Source organism: Heliangelus exortis, chromosome 9, assembly GCF_036169615.1.
Source record: "Heliangelus exortis chromosome 9, bHelExo1.hap1, whole genome shotgun sequence".
NCBI lineage: Eukaryota > Metazoa > Chordata > Aves > Apodiformes > Trochilidae > Heliangelus > Heliangelus exortis.
The window spans coordinates 17,553,778-17,581,759 of NC_092430.1; the positions used below are offsets into that span (position 1 = coordinate 17,553,778).

General features: G+C 62.6%; 3 protein-coding genes across 7 annotated transcripts; 1 reads left to right on the forward strand and 2 right to left on the reverse strand.

Annotated features, from left to right (window-relative positions):
• The first annotated feature begins 183 nt into the window (after window positions 1-183).
• Window positions 184-1,982, forward strand: LOC139799950 (heat shock protein beta-7-like). Its single transcript, XM_071752534.1, has 3 exons — window positions 184-377; window positions 1,102-1,253; window positions 1,642-1,982. The coding sequence occupies exons 1-3, from the start codon at window positions 254-256 to the stop codon at window positions 1,828-1,830; spliced, it is 465 nt and encodes a 154-aa protein (XP_071608635.1). The 5' UTR covers window positions 184-253; the 3' UTR covers window positions 1,831-1,982.
• CLCN2 (chloride voltage-gated channel 2) lies at window positions 1,945-14,250 on the reverse strand. Of its 5 annotated transcripts, none has more exons than XM_071752526.1 (24): window positions 13,977-14,250; window positions 9,417-9,573; window positions 8,832-8,963; window positions 8,621-8,749; window positions 7,908-8,041; window positions 7,752-7,829; window positions 7,560-7,638; window positions 6,858-6,983; window positions 6,702-6,786; window positions 6,484-6,585; window positions 6,314-6,398; window positions 6,075-6,230; window positions 5,567-5,636; window positions 5,282-5,392; window positions 4,875-5,088; window positions 4,644-4,777; window positions 4,374-4,525; window positions 4,187-4,292; window positions 4,037-4,110; window positions 3,768-3,818; window positions 3,153-3,191; window positions 2,881-2,985; window positions 2,710-2,796; window positions 1,945-2,620 (listed from the first exon to the last, which is right to left on the reverse strand). In XM_071752526.1, exons 1-24 carry the CDS (start codon window positions 14,025-14,027, stop codon window positions 2,414-2,416), a joined length of 2,664 nt encoding a protein of 887 aa, XP_071608627.1. In that variant the 5' UTR covers window positions 14,028-14,250; the 3' UTR covers window positions 1,945-2,413. The 5 variants fall into 5 exon arrangements, with proteins under 5 accessions (XP_071608627.1, XP_071608625.1, XP_071608628.1 ...); XM_071752524.1 differs by having other exon boundaries at window positions 8,832-9,032; XM_071752527.1 differs by lacking the exon at window positions 3,768-3,818.
• A 1,846-nt stretch (window positions 14,251-16,096) lies between these two features.
• Window positions 16,097-23,693, reverse strand: CHRD (chordin). Its single transcript, XM_071752535.1, has 23 exons — window positions 23,554-23,693; window positions 23,126-23,229; window positions 22,509-22,635; window positions 21,940-22,086; window positions 21,742-21,859; window positions 20,802-20,898; window positions 20,574-20,715; window positions 20,359-20,499; window positions 19,950-20,032; window positions 19,716-19,863; window positions 19,513-19,619; window positions 19,312-19,428; window positions 19,069-19,225; window positions 18,745-18,986; window positions 18,533-18,646; window positions 18,078-18,290; window positions 17,901-17,994; window positions 17,714-17,770; window positions 17,507-17,610; window positions 17,238-17,340; window positions 16,981-17,129; window positions 16,722-16,815; window positions 16,097-16,568 (listed from the first exon to the last, which is right to left on the reverse strand). The coding sequence occupies exons 1-23, from the start codon at window positions 23,675-23,677 to the stop codon at window positions 16,501-16,503; spliced, it is 2,850 nt and encodes a 949-aa protein (XP_071608636.1). The 5' UTR covers window positions 23,678-23,693; the 3' UTR covers window positions 16,097-16,500.
• Between the last annotated feature and the right edge of the window lie 4,289 nt (window positions 23,694-27,982).

Here is a 27,982-nt window from a genome sequence, read left to right on the forward strand (position 1 = left end):
CGTGCGAGCTCTGCACTGGGCACCTCTTCTTGGGGGTGGGGGGCACCCTCTCCCTGGCGGAGGGGAGTTGGAGGGATGGTGGCAGTGGCACGTCCTCCCTGCCCTGTCCCTGCTGGGTGACAATGAGGCCCCAGCTCTTATCTCACATTCCTGGGGCTGGGGTGCCTAATTATGGGCATCAGGCAGTTGCGTCGGGCGGCCATCCCCCTTCCTCCCTGCACCAGGACCTTGGGGGGCTCAGGCTGCAGACGCCATGGCCTCGCTGGGCTCTGCATACCGCACCACCAGCAGCTATGGCCAAGGCCATGGTGAGCCTTGCTTCGAGGGAGATCGGCGGCACTTCGGGGCACGGGCACACGAGGCTTTTGGGTACCCAGGTACCAGGGATGGAGGGGGTGGGGGTGATTGTCATGCTGGGGAAGCCCCCCACCAAAAGGTTATCCAGCTGCCCAGTGCCTGGCCACAGACACTGGAGGGGCTGGGGTGAGGCCCCCATTACCCTCCAAGTGCCCCATGTCCTCCAACCCTCTCCCCAAGTCCCCAGTGTCCCTGCTGTCCCCAGGCCCACCATGCCCTCAGCTATCCCATTCCCCAGAGTGATCCTCTTGGCACTCACAGACCCTTCTATGACCCTTCCTGCTCCTCTCAGACCTCCCTGGCTTTCTTTATGTCCTCAGCCCCACCTTGCTTCCAACCCATCAGCGTTCCCTTTTACTACCCCCTTCCGTCCCCCCCAACCCACTTCCCCAAACTTTCCTGGCCATCCCCTGTGTTCCCAGCCTCCTGCACTATTCCCCTGCTGTCCCCAAATCATCCAAGTACCTCAAGACCCTCACAGTGTCCTCCGGTGTCCCCAGAACACCACTGTCTCAGGCTGCCCCCAGACCATACACTCTCCCCCATACCCCTAGGACCCTGAGTTCCCCCTGCACCATCAATGTCCACAAACCTCCAGCACCACCTGCAACTCCCCTCTCCAGCCCCACTCCCAATGTACCCAGCCTCTCCTGCACCCCACTGTACCCCAAACCTCTGGTCACCATGCTCCCATGTCCTGGTGCCCAGCAGCCGTCCCTCCCTCCCCCCTCCCAATGCCTGCAGGGTCCCCGGGTGCCATGTATCCCTGCAGCCTGGGCTCCTGGGTGCATGCCCAAGGTGACACCTACCAGGTGGTGGCCGACGTCAGCCAGTTTGAGCCTCCTGACATCATTGTGACCACCTCCAACTGCCATGTCTCCATCCAGGCTGAGAAGGTGAGGGATCCTGGGGGGGCAACATTCCCCCCACCCCCCAGCCATAGAACATATGGGAATTCTGGCCTATAGCATCCCATCCTGCATCAGGGTAACTGGGAATGGACTCTACTGACAATGGGTAACTGGGCACTATACCCCAGTGATGGGACAGCAAGTAGCTCCTGCTCCGCTCCACCTTTCCTGTGCTGGGGTAACTGGGAGCTGCCCCTGCTGGGGTAACTGGGAATGGCCTCTACCAGCACTGGGAACTACCCTATTCATCTCCCTGCTGGAGCTGGGTTGACTGGGAGCTGCCCCACCACTAGTACTCAGGTAACTGGGACTGTGCCACGTGCTGCCATGCTGTGCCATGTCCCACCATGCCAGCACTTCCCCCCCCTCTTAGGTGGCTGAGGATGGCACCATCTGTGACACCTTCACCCACAAGTGCCAGCTGCCCGAGGACATGGACCCACTGTCAGTGAGCTGTGCCCTGACCGAAGCTGGCACGCTGGTTATCACTGCCCAGCGCCGCCCCAGTGCCCGCCCCGGTGAGCCCTCCCAGCCACGGTACCGCAGTGAGGCCACACTGTGACCCAGCACCGGGAACAGGGAGAGACTTCTGTCCCCCCCGGCATTGACACCAAGCCTGTGCCAGTGCCAGGCTCAGCTGCTGCCTGCGATTGCTCGGGCTCCTCAGCACTCCGGCTCTGTTTATAAAGTCCTTTTATTAAATTAATATAAAAATCTCTGTATTTACAGGAAGGTGGGGTGTACAGTGGGGAGGGGGCAGGACCTCCCCCTTCCCAGCCATGAGGGAAGTGCCCACCTGTGTCCCCCATAACCTCACACCCCTCTGCCCCACGTGCCACCCTCAGGGACACTGGGGTGCCCGTGGATGGGGGGATGATGGCTGTGGCTTTGCTGGGGGACACCAGGGGTGGTGATGGGGGCAGAGGTAGCCAAGTGGGAAGCCCCAAGAGCTGACAGGTATATGGAGGGAACGGGCAGTCTGGGAGGCACCTGGGCCAGACCCTGAAAGCAGTAGGGGGGCAGTGGCATTGGATTAAGGGTGCCCACCCCTACACTGAGCCTGACACAGGTAGACACAGGGCAGGTACCCCCCCAGCACCCACCAGGGGCACCTGGGCACAACAGGAGAAGACACACACCCCTCCTCACTGGCCTTTGGGGGTGTCGTCTTCATCGTTGCCCCTTGGTCCGGCCTCCCGGGGCATGGGGTGATGCTGGTGACGGTCCCAGAGCTGGCGCAGGGCAGTGGTGTCGGGCTCACCGGCGCTGGCCGTGCTGTCACGGAAGCTGGCAAGTGGTGGGCGTACCTTCACCCCCTTGGCTGTCAGCGAACCCTCAATGGCCTTGCGCAGCTGTGGACACCCCAAAACCATGGCTGGGGGGGCTCTGGGTGCTCCCCCACCCTATGCCATCCACAGCATTGCACCCATCCCCCGCTCACCTCCTTGAGGGACACCATGCCCACCAGACGCCCGATGCTGGTGACATAAGCGTGGTCCAGCCCCAGCAGTGAGAAGATGGTGTGGGTCTGCAGGACGAGGGGGCTGAGCTGGAGGTCCGTGTGTGGACTCCTTGGGGGGGAGGCTTTAGGGAGGGGACTCCATGGGCTCACCTTGTGCAGAGACGTGTGCTCCACCAGCTGGAAGGGTGCAGGGTCTATCTTTGCACTGCTGAAGTCCACCATCTGGTCCAGCTGCTGCTCCTCCCACTCAAGGATCTGGGGGGCACATGACACACCATGGGGCAAGGCAAAAGGGCACAGGCCCCTGAGGGTGCCAGCAAAGGCTCCCTCACACTCCATTACTCCCCCTCCTGCCATGCCATGGCACCCTGCTGGGATCTCCTGGGTCCCTGCAGGCAAGGGGGTCCTGCCCGGCCCCTCACCTCCGCCGGGGTCATCCTGTCACCCAGATCCATCTCCTCCTGCAAAAGAGGGAGTGTGAGTGCCTGGCAGGGCAGCAGGCAGACAGGGCTGCAGGCAGGGTGCAGGCAGGGCAGCAGGCAGTGCATCCACACACTGGCTGCAGGAAGGATGCAGGCAAGGCACGTGCAGGGTGCAGGCAGCATATGGGCAGGGTGTGGGCAGCACATGGGCAGGGTGTGGGCAGCAGATGCAGACAGGGTGTGGCAGGGCCTGCAGGGAGGTCAAGTAACATGATTGGTTGAGAGAACATAGGTCACACCATGACTGGCCAAGGTGGGACAAGCCAGACTTGTGATTGGTGGAGAGAATGCAAGCTGTGCCATGATTGGCTGAGTAAAGTGGGGTAAATCCTATGGCACTGATTGGCCGAGAGGCTCTGGGTCAGGTATGATTCACCTGGCAGGAGGTGCACCCTGATTGGCTGAGCAGAATCGGGACAGTCTGAGATTGCCTGCACAGACACAGGCCAAACATGATTGGCCAAGCAGAATCTTGTCCCCGATTTCAGAGAATCCATGCTGGGCTCCAATTGGTTGAGAGGAGCCATGCTCAGCCTGTGATTGGCTGCAGCTTACCGTGATGGAAATGCGGACGTGTTTGGCCTTGCGATAGGCCGTGCCCTGGGCCTGACACCAGGCAGGAGAGACAGTGGCGTTAGGGTGTGGGCAGGGATGGGATAGGACAGGCAGGGATGGGCAGGGGTGGGCAGGGAAGGGATAGGGCAGGCAGGGATGGACAGGAAGGGGCAGGGATGGGTAGAAGTGGACAGGAGTGGGAGAGGGCACACTGTTCTCTACAGTGGGTAGAAAGGGCCAGGAAGGGTCACACAGGACTGGGCACCCACCTCGGTGGGCTCTGCGGTGGTGTTGGCACAGAAGAGGCTCTTGAGGGCGATGCCGGAGTGGTCAGTGGTGCTGCCTACAGGCAGTGGAGGGGTCAGTGGGAGGGAGGTGCAGGCAGGGATGGAAGGGGGGGGGTCCATACACAGACTCACCCGAAGGGCTCTCAACCATGCTGCTGGGCACCCGCTTCAGTGCCGGCTTCAGGGACTTGCGGGGGGCAGTGCGGGTTAGGGCACCCGAGGAGGTGTCTGTACTGATCTGGGGGGAATGGGGTGGTGGTGGCATGGCAGCAGGGACACCCTGGGCTGGCACCCCCCCCTGGGCAGCCACCTCTCTCACCTGGAAGCGGATGCTGGTGTCGGAGAGCTGGTGCCCCTCCTCTGCCAGGGCCTTCTGCCGCAGGGCCTGGAGCCGGCGCTGGGGGCTGAGCTGCTGGCTGAGCAGGGCCCCCACCTGTGCCCGCTCGATGGAGCCCAACAGGATCATGGACTCTGCCGATGGCAGCAAGGAGCTGCATTGGTGCCTGAAGCTTCTCCAGCTACCCCCCACCATCCCGGCATGTTCCACGGCAGCAGTGGACACCAGCACAGCTCCCTGCCCATCTCTCACCAGCCGACTCCACCAGGGGCAGGCTTTTCATCTTGGTGCCATGCAGGACGTGCTGCAGGTCCCGGTACTTGCAGTTGAGGGTGACGTAGTGGATGTCCCGCACCATGATGTCCTCCACTCGCACATTGTATTTCCTAGACAGAGTGGACAATGATGGGCTCAGGGTGATGCCACCCCCTCCCCTTGTGCCTGGAGGGGGTTTTGGGGACAAGGCAGAGGACACACACTCACTCGTGGTGGCCCCAGCCCAACTCGGGCAGGTAGGGCAGCTTCTTGATGCGGATGATGCTGTCATAGAGGGAGGGTTGGAGGCTCTGGGCCACAGCATTGGCCAGGATGACGGCAATCATGACGGGCAGGATGTGTGAGATCTGCCCTGTCAACTCGAAGACGATGACAGCCGTGGACACTGTGTGGGTGACAGCGCCTGACAGCGCAGCTGCCCCTGCACCCATCCCCAGGAGATACAAGGGTGGTCGTCAGGTGCCGTCCCACCCCTGGGACATCCACCACAACCTAAGTCCTTGGGACCTCCTGTGTCATCCCCAGTCCCTGAGGACACCACCTCAGCTCTGAGAAAGCCACTGGCTCCTTGGAGATTCTCCAGATGGTGCCCACCATGGTGTCCCAGTGCTTACCCACCACGGCGTAGCCCCCTGGCACGATGCGGTAGATGTTGTTGTCAGCGTGGATGCCATCAGGGAACCAGGCTGCCATACTCTCCCCCACCAGGCGCCCAAAGGCTGCTCCTGCCCACAGAGAGGGGCTGGGAGCAGGTGCAGGGGATATGCTAGCACCCAACCCAGCCTCTGCCCTTGGTGCTGCCAGGGACGGGGACACCTGGGGACACCCATGGGTGCCCAGTGTGGGCTGGCAGTCATCCACCTCCTCCCACCATGCCTGTGCAGGGTACAAGCTCTCACCAATGACAAAGACAGGCATGAAGGCTCCGCAGGGCACTGGGATGGTGGTGGCCAGGGCTGACATCCAAAACTGCACAGAGGACACAGGCACCCATTAGTTGCCCTGCCTGGCCCACCCCTGCCCTGCCTCCTGCCCCTGCTGTGCCCCACAGACAACTGCGACAGAGCAGCATGTGGGCAGCCCTGTTGCTCTCACGGGCACCAAGCCAGCACATCCCTAGTGGCACCTGGGGGCACTCAGCCAGCACCTCCTTGGTGGCACCTGTGGCCATCTGGCTAGGACCTCTCTGCTGGCACCTTTCCAGCACCTCCTGCTGGCACCTTGGTGGCTTCTCGCCAAGTTCTCTTTGATGGCATCTTGGAAGCATGCAACTCTGCCAGCAGACACTCAGTGCTTCCCAGTGCCACCTTGCTAGCAACAATCCAGCACTTCTCCAGTGGCACCTGGAGTCTCTTCCCAGAACATCCTGGTGGCATCCTAGGGGTAGCAGGGGCAGGAGGCACCCACCTTCATGAGGATGAAGATGACAAGGGTGATGAAGACATTGGAGCGGGGGTGGCGCCAGGCCTCCAGGATGCCCAAGTACTCAAACTCGTCGCTAAGCCCCTGCTTGGCCCATGTCTTGTTGTCAAAGAGTGTCACAAGGGTGTCCTTCTGGGTGAGCTGTTGAGGAGCACAGGGTCAGCTGTCAATCAGGCTGGCAGTAGCCCCAGAGCAGGGACTGGTGTGACACCCACAGAAAGTACCTGGCCAGCCATGAACTGTCCAAAACCAGGTGGGAAGGTCAGTGTGGAGATGAGCAGCGTCACCAGGGCAGGGAAGAGCAGGCGCCTGGTGGGGTGGCATGGGATGGGGGGGTGACATTAGTGCATCCCCAGCTTCACCACCCCAGTTCTGGGGACCACTGGGCACCTACTTCTTCATGAGGAAGCGGTTGATGGTCTTCTGGCGGCGCATGAACTGCACGATCTTGCGGTTGAGGTAAACAAAAAGTGCACCCCCAAAGCCGCTGGCAATCCTGGGCAGAGGCAAGGGGTGAGTGTCCACACCACCACTGCCACCACCATCAACACCAACAGCAAAGCCACTGCCACCTCAGAGCCATGGGACAGATGCCATGGTGGTTGCACTCACCCAATGACGGCAAAAGCGGGCAGCTCCTGCAGGTCAAAGGGGAAATCGAGGCGGAAGCGGGTCTTGAACAGCGCCGTGATGGTCTCTGGGGGGGGTGGTGGGGGTCATCAGGGCCACACGGGGGGATCTGTGTCCCCCCCGCCCTGCCAGAGGTACCTTCATCCTTGTTCCAGACAGCAAGGACACGGAAGATGAAGGCACTGAAGGTGGCAGCAAAGAAACCTCGCCAGTAGTTGCGGACGGCAAAAAAGGTGGAGGTGACCTCGATGCTGAAGAGGACACCTGGCACCAGGAGAAGTGCATGCGGGAGGCAGCGAAACCCAGGTGGGCCCCCAGTACCTGGCATGCTCCCAACCCCGTGCAGGGCCTGCAAGGGTCCAGATGGACCCATGAACACGCTATGGGCTGGTTCAAGGGCTTCCCTGGCCAAGCATGGGGTTGGTCCCCAGCTGGGGACAGCAGGCATGGCAGAGCAGGAGTCAGCATGAGCAAGAAGATGGTGTGGGGACTTCAGGAGAGACATGGCGGGTGGCGCTGGGAGGGGTGCACACAGATGGACAGATGGATGGGGCAGGGCAGCAGGCAGAGGGCAAGGAAAGAGTTAGACATGTCACCAACCTACGGGCAGGGCTCAGCAGGGCCAGAGCAGGGGCTCCCTGGAGCGCAGGGGGGAGAGGACGAGAGTAGATGTTACACCTCTGGGAGGATGGTGCCCGCTCCTCCCTTCCTTCTCCCTGCTGAGTGGCACTGCCCTCTCCCATGCCATGTGCTGGGGCTCCTGCTCACCTCACCAGGCTGACCCTGGTGCCCTGGGGGGTAAGTGTGTGGGGGGGTTCAGGGGGCCCAGGATGTCCCTACCTCCAATGGGAGCAGCGAAGCAGCAGCCGACACCAACAGCACAGGCAGCAGCCAGCATTTCAATGTTCCTTGCCTCATTCTGTGGGCGAGTTGGGGGTGAGTGGGCGCTGCTCCCCCTCCCTGCCCCAGGTGCTGCCAACCCTGCTGGGGGGCACAGGTGGAACCCCCCTGGGGCCAGCCCAACCTGCTCACCTCGTACATGCCCCCAAAGAGGGAGAGAAAGCGGCTGAGCAGGGCAGCACACATGCTGGCGATGTGAACAAAGGGACCCTGCAAAGACAGTGGAGAGCTCAAGATGGTGCCTCCCCCCTGGTCCCCTGCCCACCCTGCCCCAGGTGCTGCCCTTACCTCCTTGCCAAGGGGCATGCCACTGCCCAGGGCACATGTCAGCCCAATCACCTTGGCCACAAAGGTCTTGAAGGTGAGGTATTCCTTCAGCACAACGCCCCGTAGTATGGTCTTCATCTCAGGGATTCCTGATCCTGGCACCATGGAGACAACCCTGACCCACAGCCAGCGGGAGAAGACACTGGGGTAGCCCCTGCCCTGTAGTTCTGGGTTGATCCCAGATGCTCTTCCATCCTCCCCCTGCCACAGGGAGACCCCAGAGACACTTCTGCCCACAGTACAGTCTGCAAGAAAAGCCCTATGGCCATGCAGGGACAACATACTGCTATAGCCTACAGGAGACCCTTTGAAGCCCAGCCCATGGCCTTAGGAAGACCATCAGAACCTTCAGCCCCACAGCCCAGGAGGACATCCATGCACTAGCTCCCATGACATCCTCTGAGGATCAGCCAATAACTGCCATTTACCACACAGCCTCCAGGACACCCTCTGAAGTTCTGCCCATAGCCCTGGAAGGATGCCAAGGAGACCCAGCCCCACAGCCTAGGAGGACTTTCATCCCACAGGCCCTTGGAGACTTTCTGTAGGCCATCCCGTAGCTCTCGGAAGACCCTCAGGACCAAAAGCTCCCATATTGGGATATGCAGGCAGCCCCCAACCCAGAGCCCCAGTGACATCCTGTTGGAGTGCAGCAGCCCCCCCAAGTACCATACCCACAGCCTGGGGGGCGAGGATCTGGGTGAAGCCAGCTGAGAAGGTGATGAGCACAGTGGGGTAGGTGACCCAGGCCAGATACTGCAGCAGCACGTTGGTGTCCAGGCCCCCATACATCCATTTCTGGGCTGTGGCCACAGTCAAGGAGACAGGTCATGGGTGGCACAGCCACCCCCTGTCCCACTAAGAAGCCCATCAGTGCCCACTCACCTTGGAGGCAGGTGGCGATGGCAAAGTCCATGGCCCAGCTGACCAGTGCCATGACCAGCCCCAGGAGGATGAGGAAGACCCAGTCCTCGCCCACCTTGGAGATGAGGAACCGCTGGCACTGCAAGGTGCAGACTGCAGGCACAAGGGCAGGCTCAGGACTGGGCACCCCAGTGGTGGGCACCCCAGGGTGGTGGGGCCAGGCTGGTGGGGACACAAGTGCTCACAACAAGCAGCGGCACCACCAGACCCATCTGGTGCAGGAGCACTGCAGTCACCAGCGGTCACAGCCCTGCTGCAGCCATCGGTGGGCAGGAATCATGGGCATGTGACTCCCACCAACACGGCCCCCCTGGCATAGCCCCAGGCAGAGGGGCTGGGGGCCCCCTCATCCCTGCAGCATGCCTGGCTATTTTAGGCCATTGTGTCCCTGCTGCCACTCGGCGGGCTGGTGGCATTGTCCTCGGCGGCGCCGGTGTCCCATGACAGCCAGAGAAACCCTACCCACTGCTGCCTTGGTGGGATGGGCAGCTGTGCCCAGACCATAGGGCTGTGCCCACCGGTGTCCCCACCCCTAGTGGCCCTTACCGCGGCAGGGGGCACAGCGGCCCTGGGTGTACTCCAGCAGCTCAGAAGGGCGGCGTAGCCGGGGGATTGCCCCCTCCCCATGCCCCTGCTGCAGCCGCAGCCGGGCTGCCTCATCCTTGGCAAAGGAGCCCAGGTCCTGGGTGTAGCGTCCATACATCTGGGGAAGAAGGAGCAGGGGGAAAGGAGGGCATCAGGGGTGCTGGCACCCTGCCTCCTGTACTCTAGAGGGGAAACTGAGGCACGGGATTGTTAGGCAGGCTGGCATAGGCCTCCTATCATGGCTGATTGCCAGGAGAGGGGGTGGGTGGCCATGGCTCCCCCAGGGAATGGGGGCAGTGGTGCCTCTGGGGGTCCCAGCCACCTGCCGGGTTGCAGGAAAGGTATGGGCAGATAAGGCACATGGGGATCAGTGGTGATTGTTTCACCCACGTACGCACCCAGGGCAGGCAGCTGGCACTGCCAGTACCAGTCCCTGGCCCTGCCCAGGTGCCCCGGGCACCGGGCTGGGCTGGCAGAGGGTGGGGAAGGGCCTCTGGCAATGGGAGGACAGCCAGCCTGGCCGGGAGACTCTCCGAGGGCTGGTATTGGGGTGGCACTCTGCGGGCACCACCCCTTGGCACCATGTAAAGCAGGGCTGGGCTGTCCTCCCCACTGGAGACAGGCTCAACAGGCCACATATGACACAAGTTGGTTGGTCTCAGCCAGCAGCAGGGAGGCAGTAAAGCAGTGAGGACAGGGCATGTCCCCAGGCCCAGGGGAGAGGGGGGGCACAGCATCAGGCACAGGGCAGTCCCTGGGCTTTGAGGAGGGGATTTTGGGATGAAAGGAGTGCACAGGGCCCTGTATTCACATAGGCGGCACCTCCTTTTTCCTCATGTGCCTCCTTCCTGGCCACAGCACGTGGCCTGTCCCTGGCCAGGGGTGGCCCTGGCAGTGCCCTCTGTGCTGGCCAGGAGCTCTTTGTGCCCATCCTCCCTGCCGAGCCGGGGGCATTTGTCCCACACTGGTGGGCTCTGCCAAGGACTTGGTTGCTTGGTTTCCACCTCCCTCCCCCCTGGCATGACCTGAATGCCAAGCACCAGAGGTTGGCCCAGCACAAAGGGAGGTTTCAGGAGTGTGGGGGCCCCTGCCAGGCTCCCACATTGGGGCAACGTGAGCCCCATGCTGATGGTGCGCCCACCCGCCGTGCTGTGCCGGGGCAGCGCGTGGCCACCCAGCCGGGGTGCAGCCGCTCTCCTCCCTGGCACAGCCCGTGCCGGTGCCTGGCAAAGGGGCAATGGCACTGGTGGGCACGGTGCTCAGCACGTGGGCAGCCCAGCTGCGGCTGCCAGTGGGGGTGGCTGTCCCGGACGCATGGGTCCTGGTTCACAACCCCTGGCAGGCTGGCACGTGCCAGCTCCCCGTGAGGGTGGCGTGAAGAGCATTTCTCACAGAGCATCGCTCCTGCCCAGGTCCCTTTGGCAAGGAGCAGAAAGCAGCCAGAGCGGCGCCGGGTGGATTCTCTGCTGTCTAATACCTTCGATGCACTCAGCAGTGGGAGGGAGGATGGGGAGGCTGGCGGGGAGCAGGGGGACACATTGATTTCCATTTCTGACCCCCTCCTAGCACAGATTTTCCCCCAAACTCCTGCTCAGCTTGAGCTCAGAGGCTTTTTGCCCTATGAAAATGTGCTGGGTGGAACACACAAGCAGGGCAGACACCAGCATGGCCACCATGGGGGCCAGATCCAGCATTGGCTGCCAGAGGAGGACCCCAACCCTGCATGGAGCCCGATGTTCAAAGGCTCCCTTCGGGTGAAGCTTGTTTCATCTGGAAGACAAAGCAGGCCGGCACCCCAGGAGCACTGTCCCTCTGCCAAATGCCTGCCTCTCCCAGCCCCACAGCTGCCCCACAGCCAACCCTGGCCAGGACTGGGGCACCCCCAGGCTGAGTGCCCCCCAGAGTGGCTCCACCTCCTTCGGCCATGTCAGAGGCTGGCACACTGGCCTCTTTCATCCAGTGCTACCCTATCACCCCTGTGCCACCCCACTTCCCTGTGCCACAGCCCCACAGGCAGGGTGTGGGACCCTGGGGGTCCCCATGCTGGGCAGTCCCACCACTGTGCCCACAGCCCTGGCAGAGCTGTGGGGCTGTGGTGAAGGCCAGCGGTGGGCTCTCTCCTTCCTCCTCCTCCCCCTGCTCGGGTTATTTTTCCACAATGGCCTTTTGAAACACAAACAGCCCCGGGACTCCGGCCTCCGCCGCGAAGCAGCTGAACAATCACAGTGCCGGGCGGGCAGGGAGTGGGCACGGGGGGGCCTGGCGGGGGGCACCCAGGGACACGGGTATGAGCCAAGGCTGCTGCGTTGGACCCAGGCTCCTGTGCTATGGGCACCATCCGTGCTGCAGCCCCCCAGTCTATGCCATCCCACACTGTACCCACTGTGCCCAGGCTGCACTGCTGGCATCTGGCACTGCCATGTCCCCGTGCCACCCTGTCCCATAGCACCAAGCTTGCCTGGCAGCGGTGCCCATCTCCAACATGGCTGATACCAGCCCACCTTCCCCCCAAAACTGTGATCCTGGGGTGGGGGATATTTAAAGGTGGGGGGGTCCCCCATGCTGGCAGTGGGCAGGCAGAGGCAGGGGGTGTGTGTCACGCCGCCCGTCTTAGCCAGGCTCTAATCGCCCTGAGCGGCTCTGCAGTGAACAAGAGCAGTCTGTCAAGCTTAATCCCTTGCCCGAGGGCCCTGCTGTCCCTGCCATGGCAGCATGGCATGTGGGGCATAGGTGCTGGCACACACCCTCAGCAGCCTTAGCATGGCAAGAGGTTCTCATGGGCACCTGCCCAGCATGGGGTCTCCAGAGAGGGACACTATGGCCTGGGAAGACCTTGGGGGCTGGGGCTGTGCCAGTCACCCATGGCACCATGGACATGGGACCCCAGCACTGGTGAAATTTAGGCATGGTAGGGATGAGGCTTATTGGGCTTGTCTGGGCACAGCTCTGAGCCTAGCTGTGATATCCAGGCTGTCAGTATGGGCAGCAAGAACTGTGCCCAGGGCTGTCCAGCTTGGACCAGCCCATGCCAGGTTCTGGCTGGATCCTGACCTCTTGGCAGGTGCTGGCAGGATCTGGTGGTGGCCCAGATACCCTGAAGAGGGCTGGGCACCCCTCCTGCCTGGCATGTGCTCAAGCAGCTCCTGAAACCCAGGTGTGAAGCTGTGGGACAGGAGGCCACATGCAGCCTCACCCATGAGCCTTGGGCAGTTTCATGAGCCTCACCACAGCCCAGAGGCCATGGGGATGGGCATCCTGGGGAACCCAGGGCATGGGTGCCACCCTGCCCTGAGGAACGGAGGGCAAAGTCTGCCAGTGGCATGCAAGGTTGCTCCAATGCCAGCCAAGCATGCCTCTCCCCTTCTGTGCTGCCCACAGGTTCCTCTGGCCCACACTGCCCAGCTGGGCTGGCATCTCTGCCCACCCATGATGGCCACAGCACTGAGGGTGGCAGCCTGGTGCTGGGCTGGGGTAGGTGGGGGAAAAGGCACCCCCTGGATCACATCACACAGTGCCACACACCCCTGCTCGTGCCCCTGGCTGCTCCCTGGCTCAGCCATGCAGGGAGGCTGAGCATGATAAAATCGAGAAGATGCTGGCACAGCCAGGACTGCCATGGCCAACAGCTGCCCTGCAGCCACTCAGCTGTGATGGGGAAGGGGCAGCTCAGGGTGGGCACTGCAGGCTGGCGGGTGCTTGGAAAGATGATGCAGAGGGCATACGATGCATCAGTGCCCTGAATCTGCCCTATATTCACTTGTCAGGTGGGTAAATCTCAGGAGGGCTGGCCCCACTTGCAGCAAACATCTCAGATGCTCAGCAAACTCGGGCAGTTGTGGGCACAGGTGCCCTGCAGCCATTCCCTTCCCACCTCCTCATCCCCTCCTGCTGAATGCCTTCACCAGGGCAAAGTACCCGTTTGCTGAGCCACTCTGGGCACGATCCCAAGCAGAATCAGGGAAAAGCACCTTTGCCCGGGATGTCTGAGGGCCATGGGCAGTGAAGGGGCTGTAGGCATGGTGGTAAGGGAATAAAACCCCAGGACAGCTGAGCATCTGGGTTTCAGTGGGGAAGCTTAAGAAGGGAAGGAGTTGTAATAGTGGGGCTAAGGTTGCAGGTGGGGGAGATACGTTATCTTGGGGGCAGAGGGCTGGGGCTGTGCAGAGCAGGGGGTGAAGGGTGTCTGGACAGTGCTTCGGGGAGCCCCCGCAGGGTAGGCAATACCCCCCAGTGATGAGGGGTGATGGGGGGAAAGTGCAAGAGCCCTGCCCTGAAGGTGGGAAGTCAGCTGGGCTCCTCCAACGCCGGGGGAGGAGAGGGCTGCGGGGTGGCCCCCCTGCCCCGTTGCTCTGCCCAGAGGCGGCACCCCAAAACGGACACAGTGAAGCTCATCGGCACTGCCACCTCGACCGGAGCAGCACCCCCAGACCACCCATCTCTCCAAGGCGTCCCGCCGCGCGAAGTGCTCCCCGCTGCCCCCCGCTACCCGCCCCTCCGGAACCCGGTGCCCGCCGCACTCACCAGCGTCTGCTCATACTGCAGCGCCCGCTGCTCCTCGCTGTCGGAGGCCATGGTGCCGCCGCTGCTGCCGCTCCTGCCCGCTTTAGTGCCGGTGCAGCTGCCGGTGCCCGCAGCGGCGGCGGCAGCTCGTCCCGGGCCGTGCAGGGCGGGCCTGATACACTGCCCGGGGGAGGGACCGGCCGCGCTCCGCCTCCCCCGACAGCTCCCGGCACCGGCAGCCAGAGCCGGGCAGGAGGTAGGGGTGCCCGGCCATGGAGCTCTGACCGCAACGGGGTCCCTCCCGTTGGGTCTTTGCCCACCGGTTCGCCAGCGAAGGGTGACGGCGGGTGCAACTGCCTCTGAGACACGTTGCTCCCTCTTCCCGTGGGCACAAGGTGCTGGCACTGGCCCCGCTCCATGTTCCCCCCCCCATATCTTTTCCCGGTAGAACCGTAATGGGGGCCCCGCGGGCAGCCAGGGTTAATACCGTGCCTGGCTGGGGGACAAATTTTGGGGGCAGAGTGTCTGAAGTCTTGGCATCGAGGGCAAAGTGGGACCTGTGGGTGCCCACGGGTCGCTAGGCTCCTTAGCACTGTGGAGGCACACCGGGGTTACATCAAAGCTGGCAGGGAAAGTGTCCTTACCGTGGTGCTGCTCAGTGTCCCAGGAGTGCCAGCCCTCGGGAAGGAAGATGGGCTCCGCTCTTCACTGCCAAACTTGCTGGGCAGCAGTGCCTCAGCCCTCTCCAGAGGGGCACAAGGGCAGAGCCTGGCACCCGCAATCGTTGGGCAAGGCTCTCCGGCATGACCGGATGGCTGTTGGGACCTCCGTCTCACTGCTGCCACGGCCTCAGGGGCAGCTGGCAGGGCCGAGCTCACCCTCTTCCCTGGGGCACCGCATGGCACCTTCCTGGCAGGAACTAGGTGAAGGGAGAGACGGAGCCTGTGGCACTGCTAGGCTGGTGCTAGGGGGTTGGGGATGGACCAGTTTTCACTGCCCAGGTTCCACCCTCCTGTTTGACGTTAGCACCCCCAAGAGTGGGTGATGGTGGCCAGGCTGGGGGCTGGGATATGCCCTGCACCAGCCTGGGAAGGTTCATGGCCGGACACGAACCGGTTTGCGGCAGGGAGGTGATAAAATGGGCTGCCGGCTCATTGTGTCCCCAGGCACGGAGCTCCCTCCTTGCTCGTCAACTTTTGGCACTGCCCCATGGCTGCCAGGATGCTCATCCGGAGGAGCAATCCCATGCCAGGACACACTCTCAGCCTGCTGCTGCCAGTGTGCCCGGCTGTGGGCCACCACCATGCTGTAAAGCCACTGCGGGTGCTGCCACCCTGCTGGCGCAGTCACCCACCTGGCCACGAACACACAGAGGGCAGAACACCCAGCCCAGCACCCAGGGCTGTGTGCCAGTCTGCTATGGCCCAGAGATACCCTTCTGTTACTCTGTCACTGCCCCAGTCTAATCCAGTGTCAGCTCTGGTGGTGCCCCAGTATAGGTGAATACTGTCCCACTACAGCGTTGGTGTGCCAGTGTATCCCACTGCTGTCCCAGTAGAACCCAATGTTACTTTCCCTATAGCTCTGGCACTGTTCGAGTATAGCCCTGTGTAGCTCTGGTGCTAAACTGGTCACCCCAGCAGAGTGCAGCAATGTCCACAGAGGCAACTCAGTACTCCACATTGCGGACTGAAGGGCAGGTAGTAGCACTGGGGCTCCCCTGGGTCCCATGAGACTTTAGTCCCTTGCAACCATACTGGGGTGCCTGGGGGAGTGCTGCCCCAGATCACACACCATGGGCTGCCCTGGTATGGGTGACTATGTGGCACTCGTCTTGCTGTGGATTCTGTGGGCAGGTGCCCCTGTGGGGTCATCTCAACATAGGCACAGCTGGCATCACAGCCCCAGCCATGATGGGCATGGGAGTCTGCTATGGGCCTGACCAGTACCATCCTACAAGCACCACCCTACAGCCCACTAGGAATGTCCCCAGCCTGGCACTTCCCCTCAAGAACCCCTCACCCCAGCACATACACCTCAAATCCAGTAAACCCAGGGCCCGCAAATCCCACTGGAGACCAATGTGGGATGCAGGGACACAGGACCTTCTGCTACCAGGAAGAGGTGGAGAGCTGGGTGGGCAATATCTCTGGTTTTAATAAATACAGTTGGACCCCTGTCCATGGGCACCATAAATTATGTGATTAGCCCGGCCAAGCCAGGAAGGGTGCAGGGAGACGGGGGCCAGAGGGATTTTACACTATGTACAAGGTGGGCACGCTGCCTGCTGTGCCTGCCGGCCAATGGGGCTCAGAGGGGGACGGCAGCGGGTGCCCTGGCTCTGCCAGCTGGCACGAGTGGACAGGGCAGCTCTGGCACTGCAGCCATGCCCAGACGGGGAGCCCCGGCTGGGTGCTTGGCTGCGTCCATCCACTGGGCTCCTCTTTGCCCCCCACCCTGTGTGGAAGCAATGGGTGGTGAGGATCACCCTCCTGGCTGCCCAGCCTTGCTGCACACTTGCCCCGCTGCGAGCGGTGGTCACTGCTCAGTGGCTCCACACCTCTGTCTGCGCATCCTGGACCTTCTCCCGCACATCCATGGGGGCATCTGGGGCTGCAGGAGTTGTGGGGGGAAAACAGGACTGAGAGACGGAACATGGCAGGTGCCAGAAGGGCACTTAAGTTGGCTGCAGGGAGTTGGGGAAGTGTGTGGGCATCTGCAAAAAGTTTTGGGGAGTGGTGCCCATGAGGGAGCACTGGCACTCACCATGGCACTTGGTGCAGCAGGGGTTGTCCCTCCTGGCAGGGCTGGAGCAGGTGGCTGGCGGGCACTCCTGGCGCTGGCAATGTGTCTCCCCCGACTGTGGGGCAGAAAGTGGGGCTGAGCACAGGGGGTGGGTAGCTGGCAGGAACTTAGGGGGTGGTGGGTCACTGGGGTGCCATTCCAAGCTGCTCTCCCACCCCACCCTGAAGCACTGGGGCCCCTTCTTCTTCCCCTGGTGCCACCCAAGGCCCGGCACACTCACCACACACCAGCACAGGATACACTTCATTTCTCCAAAGGGGGGCACGGAGGGATGCCAGCTCTCGTTGTTGAGGTACCAGCGGCGACCGAAGCGGCACGCCCGTGGCCCGTCTGCCTGCATGCTGTCAGCCAGCTCAGGGACACTCTTCTCTGGGGTTACAGGAAAAGGCATTGATTGGGAGGCTGCCTGCCTGCAGCAGGGGCATCCCATAGCACCCTGGGGGCCATGTCGGGAGGGCAGGAGGTGGGTGCAGGTACCTGGGCACTGCTTGCAGCAGTCGGAGGGGCTGGCACGCACAGGGTTGGCACAGGTGAGCCGTGGGCACTGCACCTTCTCGCAGTGCACTTCACCTGTGGTGCCCTGCAGGGAGTGCACGGGGCTCACAGGGGGCACAGGGTAGTTGGTACAAGACACACACCCCTCCCCTCAGTTTGAGCCCCTGCTTCAGTGCCCAGTAGCTGAGGGCACTGGGTGCTGGGGCAGCTCTGTCACCACCCCAGGTTGGGGGGCTGGGATGTGCACTCACCTTGCAGGTACAAATAGCACATTTGATGAGGCCAAAAGGGGGAACAACAGGGTGCCAACGGGTGCCAGAGCCTCGCCATGTCTTGTCCCCATCGAAGTAGCAGCCTGGGAGAGGGAGAGGAGGAAGAGGAGGGAGAGAAGTGCACAGTCCTGCAGGGGTGCTGGGAGGGCAACACTGACCCCTCAGCCCCTGCCCACTGGTACTCACCCTCACTACTGTCCCGTGCTCGCTCCAGCTTCAGCTCCTCCTGCCCCATCTTCTTCTCTGCAAGGAAGAAGAAGGCCATGGGAGGGTGCACACGGTGCCAGAGGCTCAGAGAGGCTCCTACCTTGTTCCAACAGGGAACCTCCCTGCTCCCCCCAACCCAGGACCCCTGCCTCAGCGCTTCGGGTACCTTCACAGATGGGGCAGCACAGGTTCTCAGGGTGGACCTGGTGGGTACAGTTGAGGGGCTGGCACAGGATGGGGTCACAGATCACCGTGCGCTTCTGGGGACAGTAGATACGGGGCTCATTACAGGGGGGCACATGCTGAGGGCTGCTGCCCCCCAGCATCCCCCTCCAGACCATACCTGGCAGCTGCAGATAGAGCACTTCTTGTCATATTCAGGTGCCCAGCGGGTGCCATGTGCCCGGTGCTGTCCCTCAAAAAAGCAGGAGTTAGGGTCGTTCTTCAGCTGCTCCAGGTCTCTGGTCTTAGTGCCCTCAGGGAGCTCAGCCTCCCCCAGGGCCTCCCCTGAAGCCAAGCGTGTCCCTCCTGCATGGCACCGGTTGGGAATGTGCACCTGGAAGGGGGCAATTGGGCAGGAAGTTTGTCAGATCTGGGGGACCTCGCTGCCCAGCTGTCCTACACTGTCATGGCAGGCGGAGGAAGCACTCAAAACCACAGTACCGGTCATGCTAGGCTGCTGGGACCATACCCTCCATCCTGTGCCCTTTCCACCCTGCTCCGGTCAGTGCTACCTGGCTAGGGACACCAGGCATTGGTGGGGATGGGGAGGGGTGCCCTGCCTAGCTTAGGACATACCTGTCCTCGCATCTCCCCATGAGGATGGGCTTTGGTGCTGACTTGCAGGAAAGCAGTGCCCTGCGCCAGGTGCTGCAGCAGGTCGGCATCCAGGTCCTTCACCACCCCCTGAGCCTGCTGGGGCAAGAGGATTGTGATGGTGGGGGGGATGGAGCATGAGGGCTGGCACAGAGCCCCTGCCATGGGGTGCCCCAACTGGGTGCCCATCTCACCTCAGTGCTGTAGAAACCTTTCAGCAAACGCTTGTGCTGGTGAGGGCGGGCACCCATCTCGCCCAGCTCAGCCACTCCGTGGAGATGGGCGCTGACAGTGCCATCAGCCGGGCGGCCCAGCCCAGCCACCGAGATCTCGTAGTGCAGGTGACAGTGCTCATCCAGTGAGAGCCAGGCGTGTCCCCCAGCCCCACTGCTCACTGGAGGGGACACCAGCTGCCCTGCCAGCACCACGGGCATCTCTGTGCACAGACAGGGGCCATGGGAGGCAGCAGGACGTGGGTGAGGGGCTGCCCTGCTGCCCCCATTATCACCCCTGGGTACCTGTGTAGCGGGCAAGCAACCCGCTGTAGGGAAGGGAGATGACCTGTCCCCGCAGCTCGCCCTCAGCCCAGTCCTTGGTGGCCACATTGAGGAAAAGCTCATTCTGCAGCAGCATGTGGGCATCACGGGCACTGGGGCTCTGCCAGACACCCTGAGCCTACCATGGGTGGAAGAACATGTGGGTTAGGATGGGGATTTGCGCAAGCGCCTCTGTGACTCCCTCCAGGATCACTGAGCACTCACCAGCCCATCCTTGTAGCTGGCAGTCATATCAAACAAGATGTTCCTCTTGCTCTTCCTTCGGGGTTTGGTCTCCAGCGTGATGCCCACCACCTCACTGGTAGTGCCAACCACCTGCACCTGAGGGCAGGGTGCTGAGGGGCAGTATTGGGGGGAAAGATGCCCCTGGGACCCCTGGAATTAAGAAAGGTGCCCCTCACTTACCTGGTACTCCAGGGTGCCATTCTCATGCAGTGCCAGCTTGGCTGAGCCCACAGCCCCCGTCTTGGTCGGCAGCAAGGCGTCCGCTCCACACAGCACACTTTGGATGGCTTCAGCCCAGGGAGAGAGAAAAAGGGAGGGGTGAAATTGGCATGTGGGGGCATGGCCACCCTCCATGCACCCGAGGGTGCCGGCCCCATGCTCACTGTCACAGCTGCGGCGGGTGGTGATGGTGCCAGCCAGTTTGCGTGCATGCTGGCCCTCTGTCTCAGCCATGATGCGGAGCTGCCCCTGCACCAACCACTGCAGCTCACGGGCAGACAGTTCACTCAGCACCTCTGCGAAGTCAGGGTCCTGCCAGGGGGGAGTGCAGGGGGTACCATGGCTCAGCCCTGGCTGGCACCGAAGCTGCCAGGACCCATGGGGTGGAGTGGCTTTACCTCCACAGTGATGTTGGTCTGGATCTCCCGTAGTGTCTGGCCATGGTGCAGGATGCGGACTCGCAGTGGGACCCACGGGGATTCTGGCCATGGCAGAGGGGGTTGGACCTGCTGGACCAGGGGGTCTGCGACCACCATGACCCCCACCACTCCCTGTCTGCAAACCCATCCAAACCAACCACACTCCAAACACTCTGCACACTGACCGCCCCATCCCACACACCCTCTAGCACCCTCCAGCTCCACACCCCCTATAGGTACACACACCCCCACCCCAAATCATGCAACAATCCCCATACATACCTCGTGCCCCCATGCTTCGAGTCTGACCCTATAGATGCTGATCCACACCCCCCCCAGCTCCCCTGGGCAGTGCCAGGCCCCATGGGCTGCTCATGCCCACCCTCACCCCTGATGCCAGGTTCCAGCAAGCCCCGGGCCATGAGGATGAAGTGCAGGTTGTTCTCAGTGTCACTCAGTGTCAGCATTGCCATGCCCCCAGTGCCCAGGTGTGTTGGGTCTGATGAGGTCAGGATAGCACCAAATGTCTCTGAGCAGGGAGAGGGGTGTGAGAGGCATTCTGGTGAGCATCAGCTTAGGGGGGCATGCAGGAACTGGGCTTACCTGCAAAGAGTGCCCGGTGCTTGAGGATGTGCCCATGGACCTCTCCGGAGGGCTGTGCCCGGGTGATGAGGGACACACGGAGCTGCTCTCCACGCAGCAGCTGGACATTGGCTTTGGACACTGTCCTCCACATCCCACAGAGCTGCAGGCAAGGGTAGGACTGGGCAGGGCCTGGGGACAGTGGGAGGAAGGGGTGCCATGCCGCCCTGCCCTCCCAGCCCCTCTCACCATGCCATCTTCAGGCGCCGCATTCTTCTGCACGGGGTGTTCGAACAGCACGTTGCCCTCAGGGTCACTAAAACGCACTCGGCTTGGCCGCCCCAGCCTGCAGGCACCAAGGAGCTGAGCAAAGACCCTTCTTCACCCAGCTCCCCCCACCCTGGCACCACCCTGGCTCAGTGCTGGGCACAGGGGTGCAGCAGGGAAGGCATATAGGGTCACCAGGTGATCTGGGGTGGCCAAGAGAAAGCAGATATTCCCACTGGGATGCCAAGTGTGCCCACCATCCCACCACTGTCCCACTGGATGCCAGGTGGGCTTCCCTGTCCCAGAACGGTGCCATGCTGGTACCATGAAGGAAGGGGGTCCTAACCAGCAACAGCAGCAGGGCAAGACCCGCAGGGAGCTGAGTGTTCAGGACCAGCTGTAAATTAGGAGCATTTTCGGCTCTGTTTGGCTCCCCCGGTTGGAGCTGGAAATTAGTCACCACTTTACTATGCAAAGGGGCCTGGATGTGAGGAAGAACAGAAGAAACTGGAGCGGGAAGGAGGGAGGGGGTGGAGAGGCTCTGCTGTCAGTGAAGATCCAGGGAGAGCACAGGGAGGATGGGGAATCCCAGCAGCAGTGCCCGCTGGCACAGCCCATGGGGTGGCACAGTGCCTCGGCCTCCACCGAGCTCTGGAGCAGTTCCTGTTTGTTCCCGCTCCAGACCTGGAGGCGAAGGGGTGAGGCCGGCCCTGCACCATGGGTGTGCTGAAATCCTGGCTGCTTGCCTGGTCTGGACCCTCAGCACATCAGGCCCCCTCCCCAAATCTCTTGCCCTGCTAATGCAAGGCTGTGGCACCGCAGGGGGATGTTGGAAGGGAAACTGAGGCACAAGGAGTGTTGCATTCCTCCCTCTTCCAGGGAGGTGCCCACTGTACCAGCCTGGGCAGAGGACAGGACTCACCGCTCATAGCTGATGGAGAAGAGCAGGTAGGAGCGCAGCAGGGTGAAGCGAGCCTTGGCCACTGCACTGGAAGTGGGGTGCCATGGCTCCGGGCCACTTGTCAGCAAGGCCACAAACTCTGGGGAGGGGATGTCAATGATTGGGGGGACGCAGGGAGGTACCCCGGGCTGCTGTTGCCCACCTGAGCAGACGGCTCACCTGTGCGGGCATCGTCACGGGCCAGGCCCTCAGAGCTGAGGTAGGAGCGGTCATTGTAGGGCTTGTCCAGGTCATCCTCCTTGTCTTGAAAGTACTCAAAAGTGTCAAAGGGATGGGCAGGACTCTTCTCTGGAGGGCCTGGCAAGGCTGGCATGGGATGGACACAGAGGGCAGATCACCTACCAAGCTCCTTGTGCTCAAGAGCTTGGGGGTCTGGGGCAATAATAAATTCCCCCTCCCGAGGCAGACCAAAATGTGCCCTGCAAATCACCATGGTGTTCTCTGCTGGAGTGCTGGGGGCACATATGAAACAGGAAGATGGACTGACAGGGTGCTTATCTCTGTGTAAAGCCTCTGCATCCCTTCCAGGGTTGGTCAGGGGCAGCTGTGCCCAACTGGGCTTCACCCTGCCCAGCACCTTGCAGGGACCCCGAGGTCACTGGAAACCACCATAACAAACTGAAGAGAACTTTTTTGGGGGGATGTGCATTGTTCTCCCTTTCCCATGCCCACGGAGCACTCTGGGGGTGCAGGAGGGCTCCCCTCAGGGGTGCACGCCCCAGCCTCACCTTTGGGGCAGGTGGGGCAGCAGTGCCCGGGCAGCAGGGTGGCGCGGGAACAGGCGGGCACGGGGCAGTCTTGCTTCATGTTCTTGCAGTTCACTTTCCCTGCTGGCTTCCCTCGGCGGTTCCTCTGCTGCAGTGGGGAAAACCCGGGAGAGCCGTGCCAAGGTGTGCCTCCACCTCGATACAGCCCAGCTCCCCCCAGCCCGGCCCATCTGGAGCCCTGAGACACCTTGTCCAGCCCCAGCTGCCTGTACGGCAGCCAAGCCTGGGCCCCCTCCCCACGGCCCCCAGCCCAGCTGCATGCAGCCCCACCAGCTCCGGCCTCGGGGTCTGCTCGGAAAGGAGGGGGCCGGGGGCCATCCCCGAGGAGGAGGAATGAAGCCTGGTCCTTTAAATTCCCTTTCTCCTCGCCACGGCAGTGGCGGAGGGGGCGAGGGTGGAGTGGGGACGGGCACAGCACCCAGGTGTCTGGCTGCCTGGAGGAATCCCCGCTCCCCTTCCCTATAGGGCGGGAGGATGTACTGAATGAAGGGGTCGATCTCCCCTTCTGGCAGCCCCCTCCCGAGCGGGGCCGCATCCCGGGGGATCTCCCGGGCGAAGGGGGATCCCGGGACACTCACCGGCTCGCAGTGGCAGATAACACAGCGCATGACCCCAAAAGGCTCCCCCAGGTCCGGGTGCCACGTCTCCTCCAGGGCATAGAAGTGTCCCCCGAAGGCGCAGCCTGCAGAGACACCCCCACCACGCCCGCCCCCGGTCACCTCCGAGCCGCGGACACCCCCCTGCCACAGCCCCGGACAGCGGCCGGCACCGCCCCGCCGCCCGCTGGGCACGGCGGCCGCTCCCGGTGCTGCTCCCGGCCAGCCGGAGGGCCCGGAGCGGCATGTGGGGTGCAAGAAAACGGGAGGGAGGGATTCAGGCATGCGGTGCAGGGACGGGGGTGCGGGTGGCAGAGAGGAGGGTGTACAAAGTAGGATGCACGGAAAGGGTTGTATAGGACGGGGGTGTCCGGAGAGGGGGAATAGGGAATGGAGGCGAGAGCTCCTACCTGCCGTCCCCCCGGGGGGCGGCGGGTCCGTGTCCGGTCGGATGGGCAGGGCGAGCTTGGGGCGGGCGGCGCGGCCGGGCAGGAGCCGGAGTAGGGCGAGGAGCGGGAGCAGGGCGGCGCGCATGGTGCCGGCCGGGGCAGGCAGGCGGCCGGGGGCGGGGAGGGGGGGGCCGGGCGCTGTCGGTCGCTGCTGCCGCCGCCTCTGCCCGGCCGTCGGCCCCGGCTCCGCTTTATAGGCGGCGGCATGGGCAAGCGGGAGCTGCGAGCCCTGAGCAAACAAAGGCCCCGCTAATGAGGCGCAGGCAGCGGCCGGCCGGGGGGGAAGAGCCCCCGCCGCGCTCCGACACCCCCCCGGGCCCGGGTCCCGCTGCCCCCGGAGGGAACGGAACGAACTGTGGCACCCCGGGGCACGCAGCTTCCTGCTGGGCACGCGGTACTCACAGACTTGGGGTGTTCCGGGGGGACCCCTATCCATTGCCTCCTTTCCTTGAGCATAGGGTACCCCCGGGTGTGGAGCATCCTCACCGACATGCCATCCCCAGGGTACCTGGAGGATGCTTTCATCCACACACCCTCCCTCAGGGCACCCCCAGGTGCTGGGTATCCTGGGGACACCCCACCCCTCCCCCAGTCCACACAACACCCACCGTGACTTATGACACTGCAGACACCACCACAACCCTTCCACAGAGTTTGGAGTGTTGTTGGGCACTGAACATCCTGGGTATGCTCCCATTCATATGCCCCTCAAGGACATGAGCCCCTCCGAGAGCCCCCCATCCACATACCTCCTCAAGAATAAGGCATTTGTGGGGCACCTCCATTTAAACACCTCCCTCCTCCCCCAACTCAATGTATATACTCTCTCCTGCCACACACACCCCTCCCTCTCCCAGTTCACATTGCACCCCGCAAAGTCACACGGACCCCACAGCTTGTGCCCTTGACATCCCCAAATCCCTCCATCTGCTGTCCATTCTGGGCAGAGGAAGGCTCCAGAGCTGGACCTCAGGCTCTTGCCCACTGGCAGCAGAGCCTGTGGGGGACAGGAGCCCAGATGCCTGGGTTCCCTTGCCTGGATAGAGGGCAGCTGTGGAGGAAGTTGAGAGAGAACACCAAGCACCAGTTCTTCAAGCTCTTCACTTGCATGTGCCTGGGCTGTTGAGGGTGGTGGCGGTGGGCAATGGGTAGACACCATGGGGAAGCCTGGGGAGAGCATCATTCAGCTGGGGAAACTGAGGCACACCCAGCGGGAAAGGGGGGCGGGGTTATGCCACCCGCGTCCCTGCCTTGCCTCCTGGGGATGGCAGGAAGGGGTGGTGGGTGCGTGGCGGGCGGGCTCTCGGGAAGGGGAAGGCGGGTGGGGAAGGGAGGAGGGGGAAGCAAGGGGCTGCCAAAATCAACTCCGGGCGGTGCAAACAGCCGGCCAGCTGCGCAGTGTAGTCAGGGAAACACGGCACAGCTGGAGCACAACAGGCCCCGGCCTCCCCAGAAGGCTCCTCCTGGGCCTCCTTGTGGCTCGGAGAGGGGCTGGAGGGGCTGCAGCCCCCCCCTCTGTGCTCCCGATGCCAGCCCGGCTGTGGTTGCCTGTCCCCAGCTTGCCTACAGCCACCCTGTTGCCTTCCCTGCCCTGGTTTGGCACATGTCCCCATGCAGTGGGCAGCTCTCCCAGGGAGGGCAGCGGGATGCAGGGGTTTGGCCATGCAGGGGACCTGCCCGGTGGCAGGAGCTGGCACGAGGAGCAGCTGGACTTTTCCCGGTGGAATCACCCACTGACATCACCAAGGCTGGGAACAGTGCCAGGGCGATGGGCATCCCCCGGGCATCCCCCAGGCATGGCCATGCACAACGCCATGCTGCTTGCAAGCACTTTCTGCATGCGGGTACTGTGCCTGGCAGCGTGGCACCCCTACACCCGTGTCCCCCCTGCTGTCCCTGATGGTGACACTGACTTGTCCCCTGTGTAGTGCACAGCAGCAACCCCCTGGGGACAGCGGGATGCAAGTGAGGAGGAGACGAGATGGCTCCTGGCTGCTCCACTGGTTCCAGGAATCCAGTGCTGGCTCCACTCATCCAGAGCTCGTCACAGTCTCCTGGCTCAGCTGCAGGACGGGGGGAAGCAGCCGGGGAAGCTCTTTCTCCTTCCTGGGGAAAGGAGAGGTGGGGGAAGGAGAGGTGGGGAATCTGCATGTTTGTGGCCCCTCAGTATGGGTGAAACTGCACGAAGTGGCACCATGACGGAGAGGGGGGATGCAAGGGCTTCCTACCAGGCTGGCACCAGGGTTATATGCTGGCAGGGTTGGGGGGTGCTGGGCATCCCTGCCTGGAGAGGGGGCATTGCCACTGCAGTGGGGGCAATGGGCAGTGAAACAGATACCCCTGCACTGCTTTGGCATCTCTCATCCACAGCCCTGGCTGCACCTGGAAATACCAAGGGGTGGCCCTGGGCAAGGGGCAGAGGGCAGACTGCCAGAGCCTTGGAGCTCCCTGTGCTGGTGGGGAGGGGATGGTGTCGGCAAGAGCTGGTGCTGGGAAAGGGTCGTGGTCCCACCAGCTGCTTCCCAGCACTTGGCACATGTGTGCTGGCAGCACCCGGCACAATGGCTGCTCTGAGGCACTCTAGAGCCAGGCCTGGCGCCGCCACAGCCCCAACGGGGCCACCGGCTGTGGGCAGCTGGAGCTGCACAGGGATGGAGCCGGATGGTCCTGGGCAGCCCTGGCCACCCTGCCTGACACCCACACCCCTCCAGCACCTCCACCCAGAGCAGGCACCCTTCCTGTCCCAGAGGTCTCAAGGTGGTGGCCCCATGGGGTGCTGTCACAGCACAGCACAGGTGGGACACTCCAGTAACTCCCTCCAGCAGGGTCCACAGCACTGCTGGGGCTCCATGGGCACGGTGGCAAGGGTCTTGGTGGGCCGTGGTGCCGGGGCTAGGCGGTGCCTGTCATGGGGAGTTGCAATGGGCCCTGGGCAGCACTCCTGCCCCACGCAGCTACCCATTGTCTGACAGCCGCATTATCCGCTGCCTGCTCGAGGCTTTGAACATGAGCTGGGCTCCGGGCGGCAGGAAGGAGCCTCTGCTCTCCGGGGGTGGGGTTGAGGAAAAAAAAACCACATGCCCTGGCCCCCCCTTCCCACCACCTCCCAGGCACCCCAAAACCCCCCTTCTTACCCCATGCAGGCACCCCCCTCTCTCCAAAAAGACCCCCCCTCAACTGACCCTCCCTGGAGTGAGATGCAGAGAGCTGTCGGCCCCCCCAAAGCTTTGTGCCGACCGAGGCTTTCCCCGTGACTAATCCCCCCGGCCTCGCACACACGCGGCGGGGTGGGGGGGGCTGTCGTAATGGGTGGAAATATCTCATAATTCACATTGGACATGGGGATTACAGCCGTTCCGGCAATATTTGCACAACTGGTAGGCGGCTTGGAGGGCTGGGCTGCCCCAGACGAAGGCTGGGGGGCCTGGAGGTGGATGGGATTTTGGGGGTGGCAGGTACAGGGAGGGGGTTACAGCCTTGGGGGGGGGAAGGGGGGGAGCAACAGGGGGGAATGGCTGTTTTCTGTCTGAAAACACACGGAGTTTATTATAGAGAGCATGTTTCTGGCATGATGGGGATGGCTGGGGCCATCATCCCAGCCTGCTGTGGAGGGCACAGCTTGGGGAATGGGATGGAGACCCCAGACCAGCCTCATCTGCCAGGCCAAGCAGATCCCAGACATGCCTCAGAGGGACCATGCTGACTTCCAGTGCTCTGTCAGCTCCATAAAACTCTGCTACAGGAGAACCCAAAGGTGCTGGTATCCTCCTGGTCCCAAATGTCCCCTCCTCAAAGGCCTTGTGGGGTGATCCCAGTGGGAGGAAGGTGGGGGGCGTGCAGGGCACGGGGGAGCTGTGTTTGGCATGGGGATTAGCAAGTTCCCAGAGCGATGGTGGTCTCCCCCCTCCCCACCGGACATGCAGGCAAATATTTGTGCCCAGACTTCGCAGGACAGCGAGAAGGAATTTCATTCTTGCGCCCACCTGCGGCTCGGCAGCCTGGCATTAACCCCTTCGCCGCCCCATGGGATGGAGGAAAAGGGGCAAGGTGCCCTCCCAGCAACCACCCTGCCCACAAGCAAGGTGGTGAGCTGTGCAGAGGAACAAGATGGGGAAAGGGGGTATGGTGCATTCATCCTGGATACCGGCAGGGCCCCTGGCACAAGACACCATCTGGAGGATTTGCCTGTGGACATCCTCCAGGCAGCACCAGTAGCTTGCGAAAAGGATGCCAGGCAGTATGTGCCTGCCAGGAATGGGGAGACATGGAGAAAACCCTGTCAGGCTTCACCCCTAGCTGTGCCACCCTGGCCAAGGTGCCCTTTGCCCAGCAGCTACATGGTGCTTTCCCCAGCAGGCTGCCAGGGAGCATTGTGGAGGATGGGGGGAGC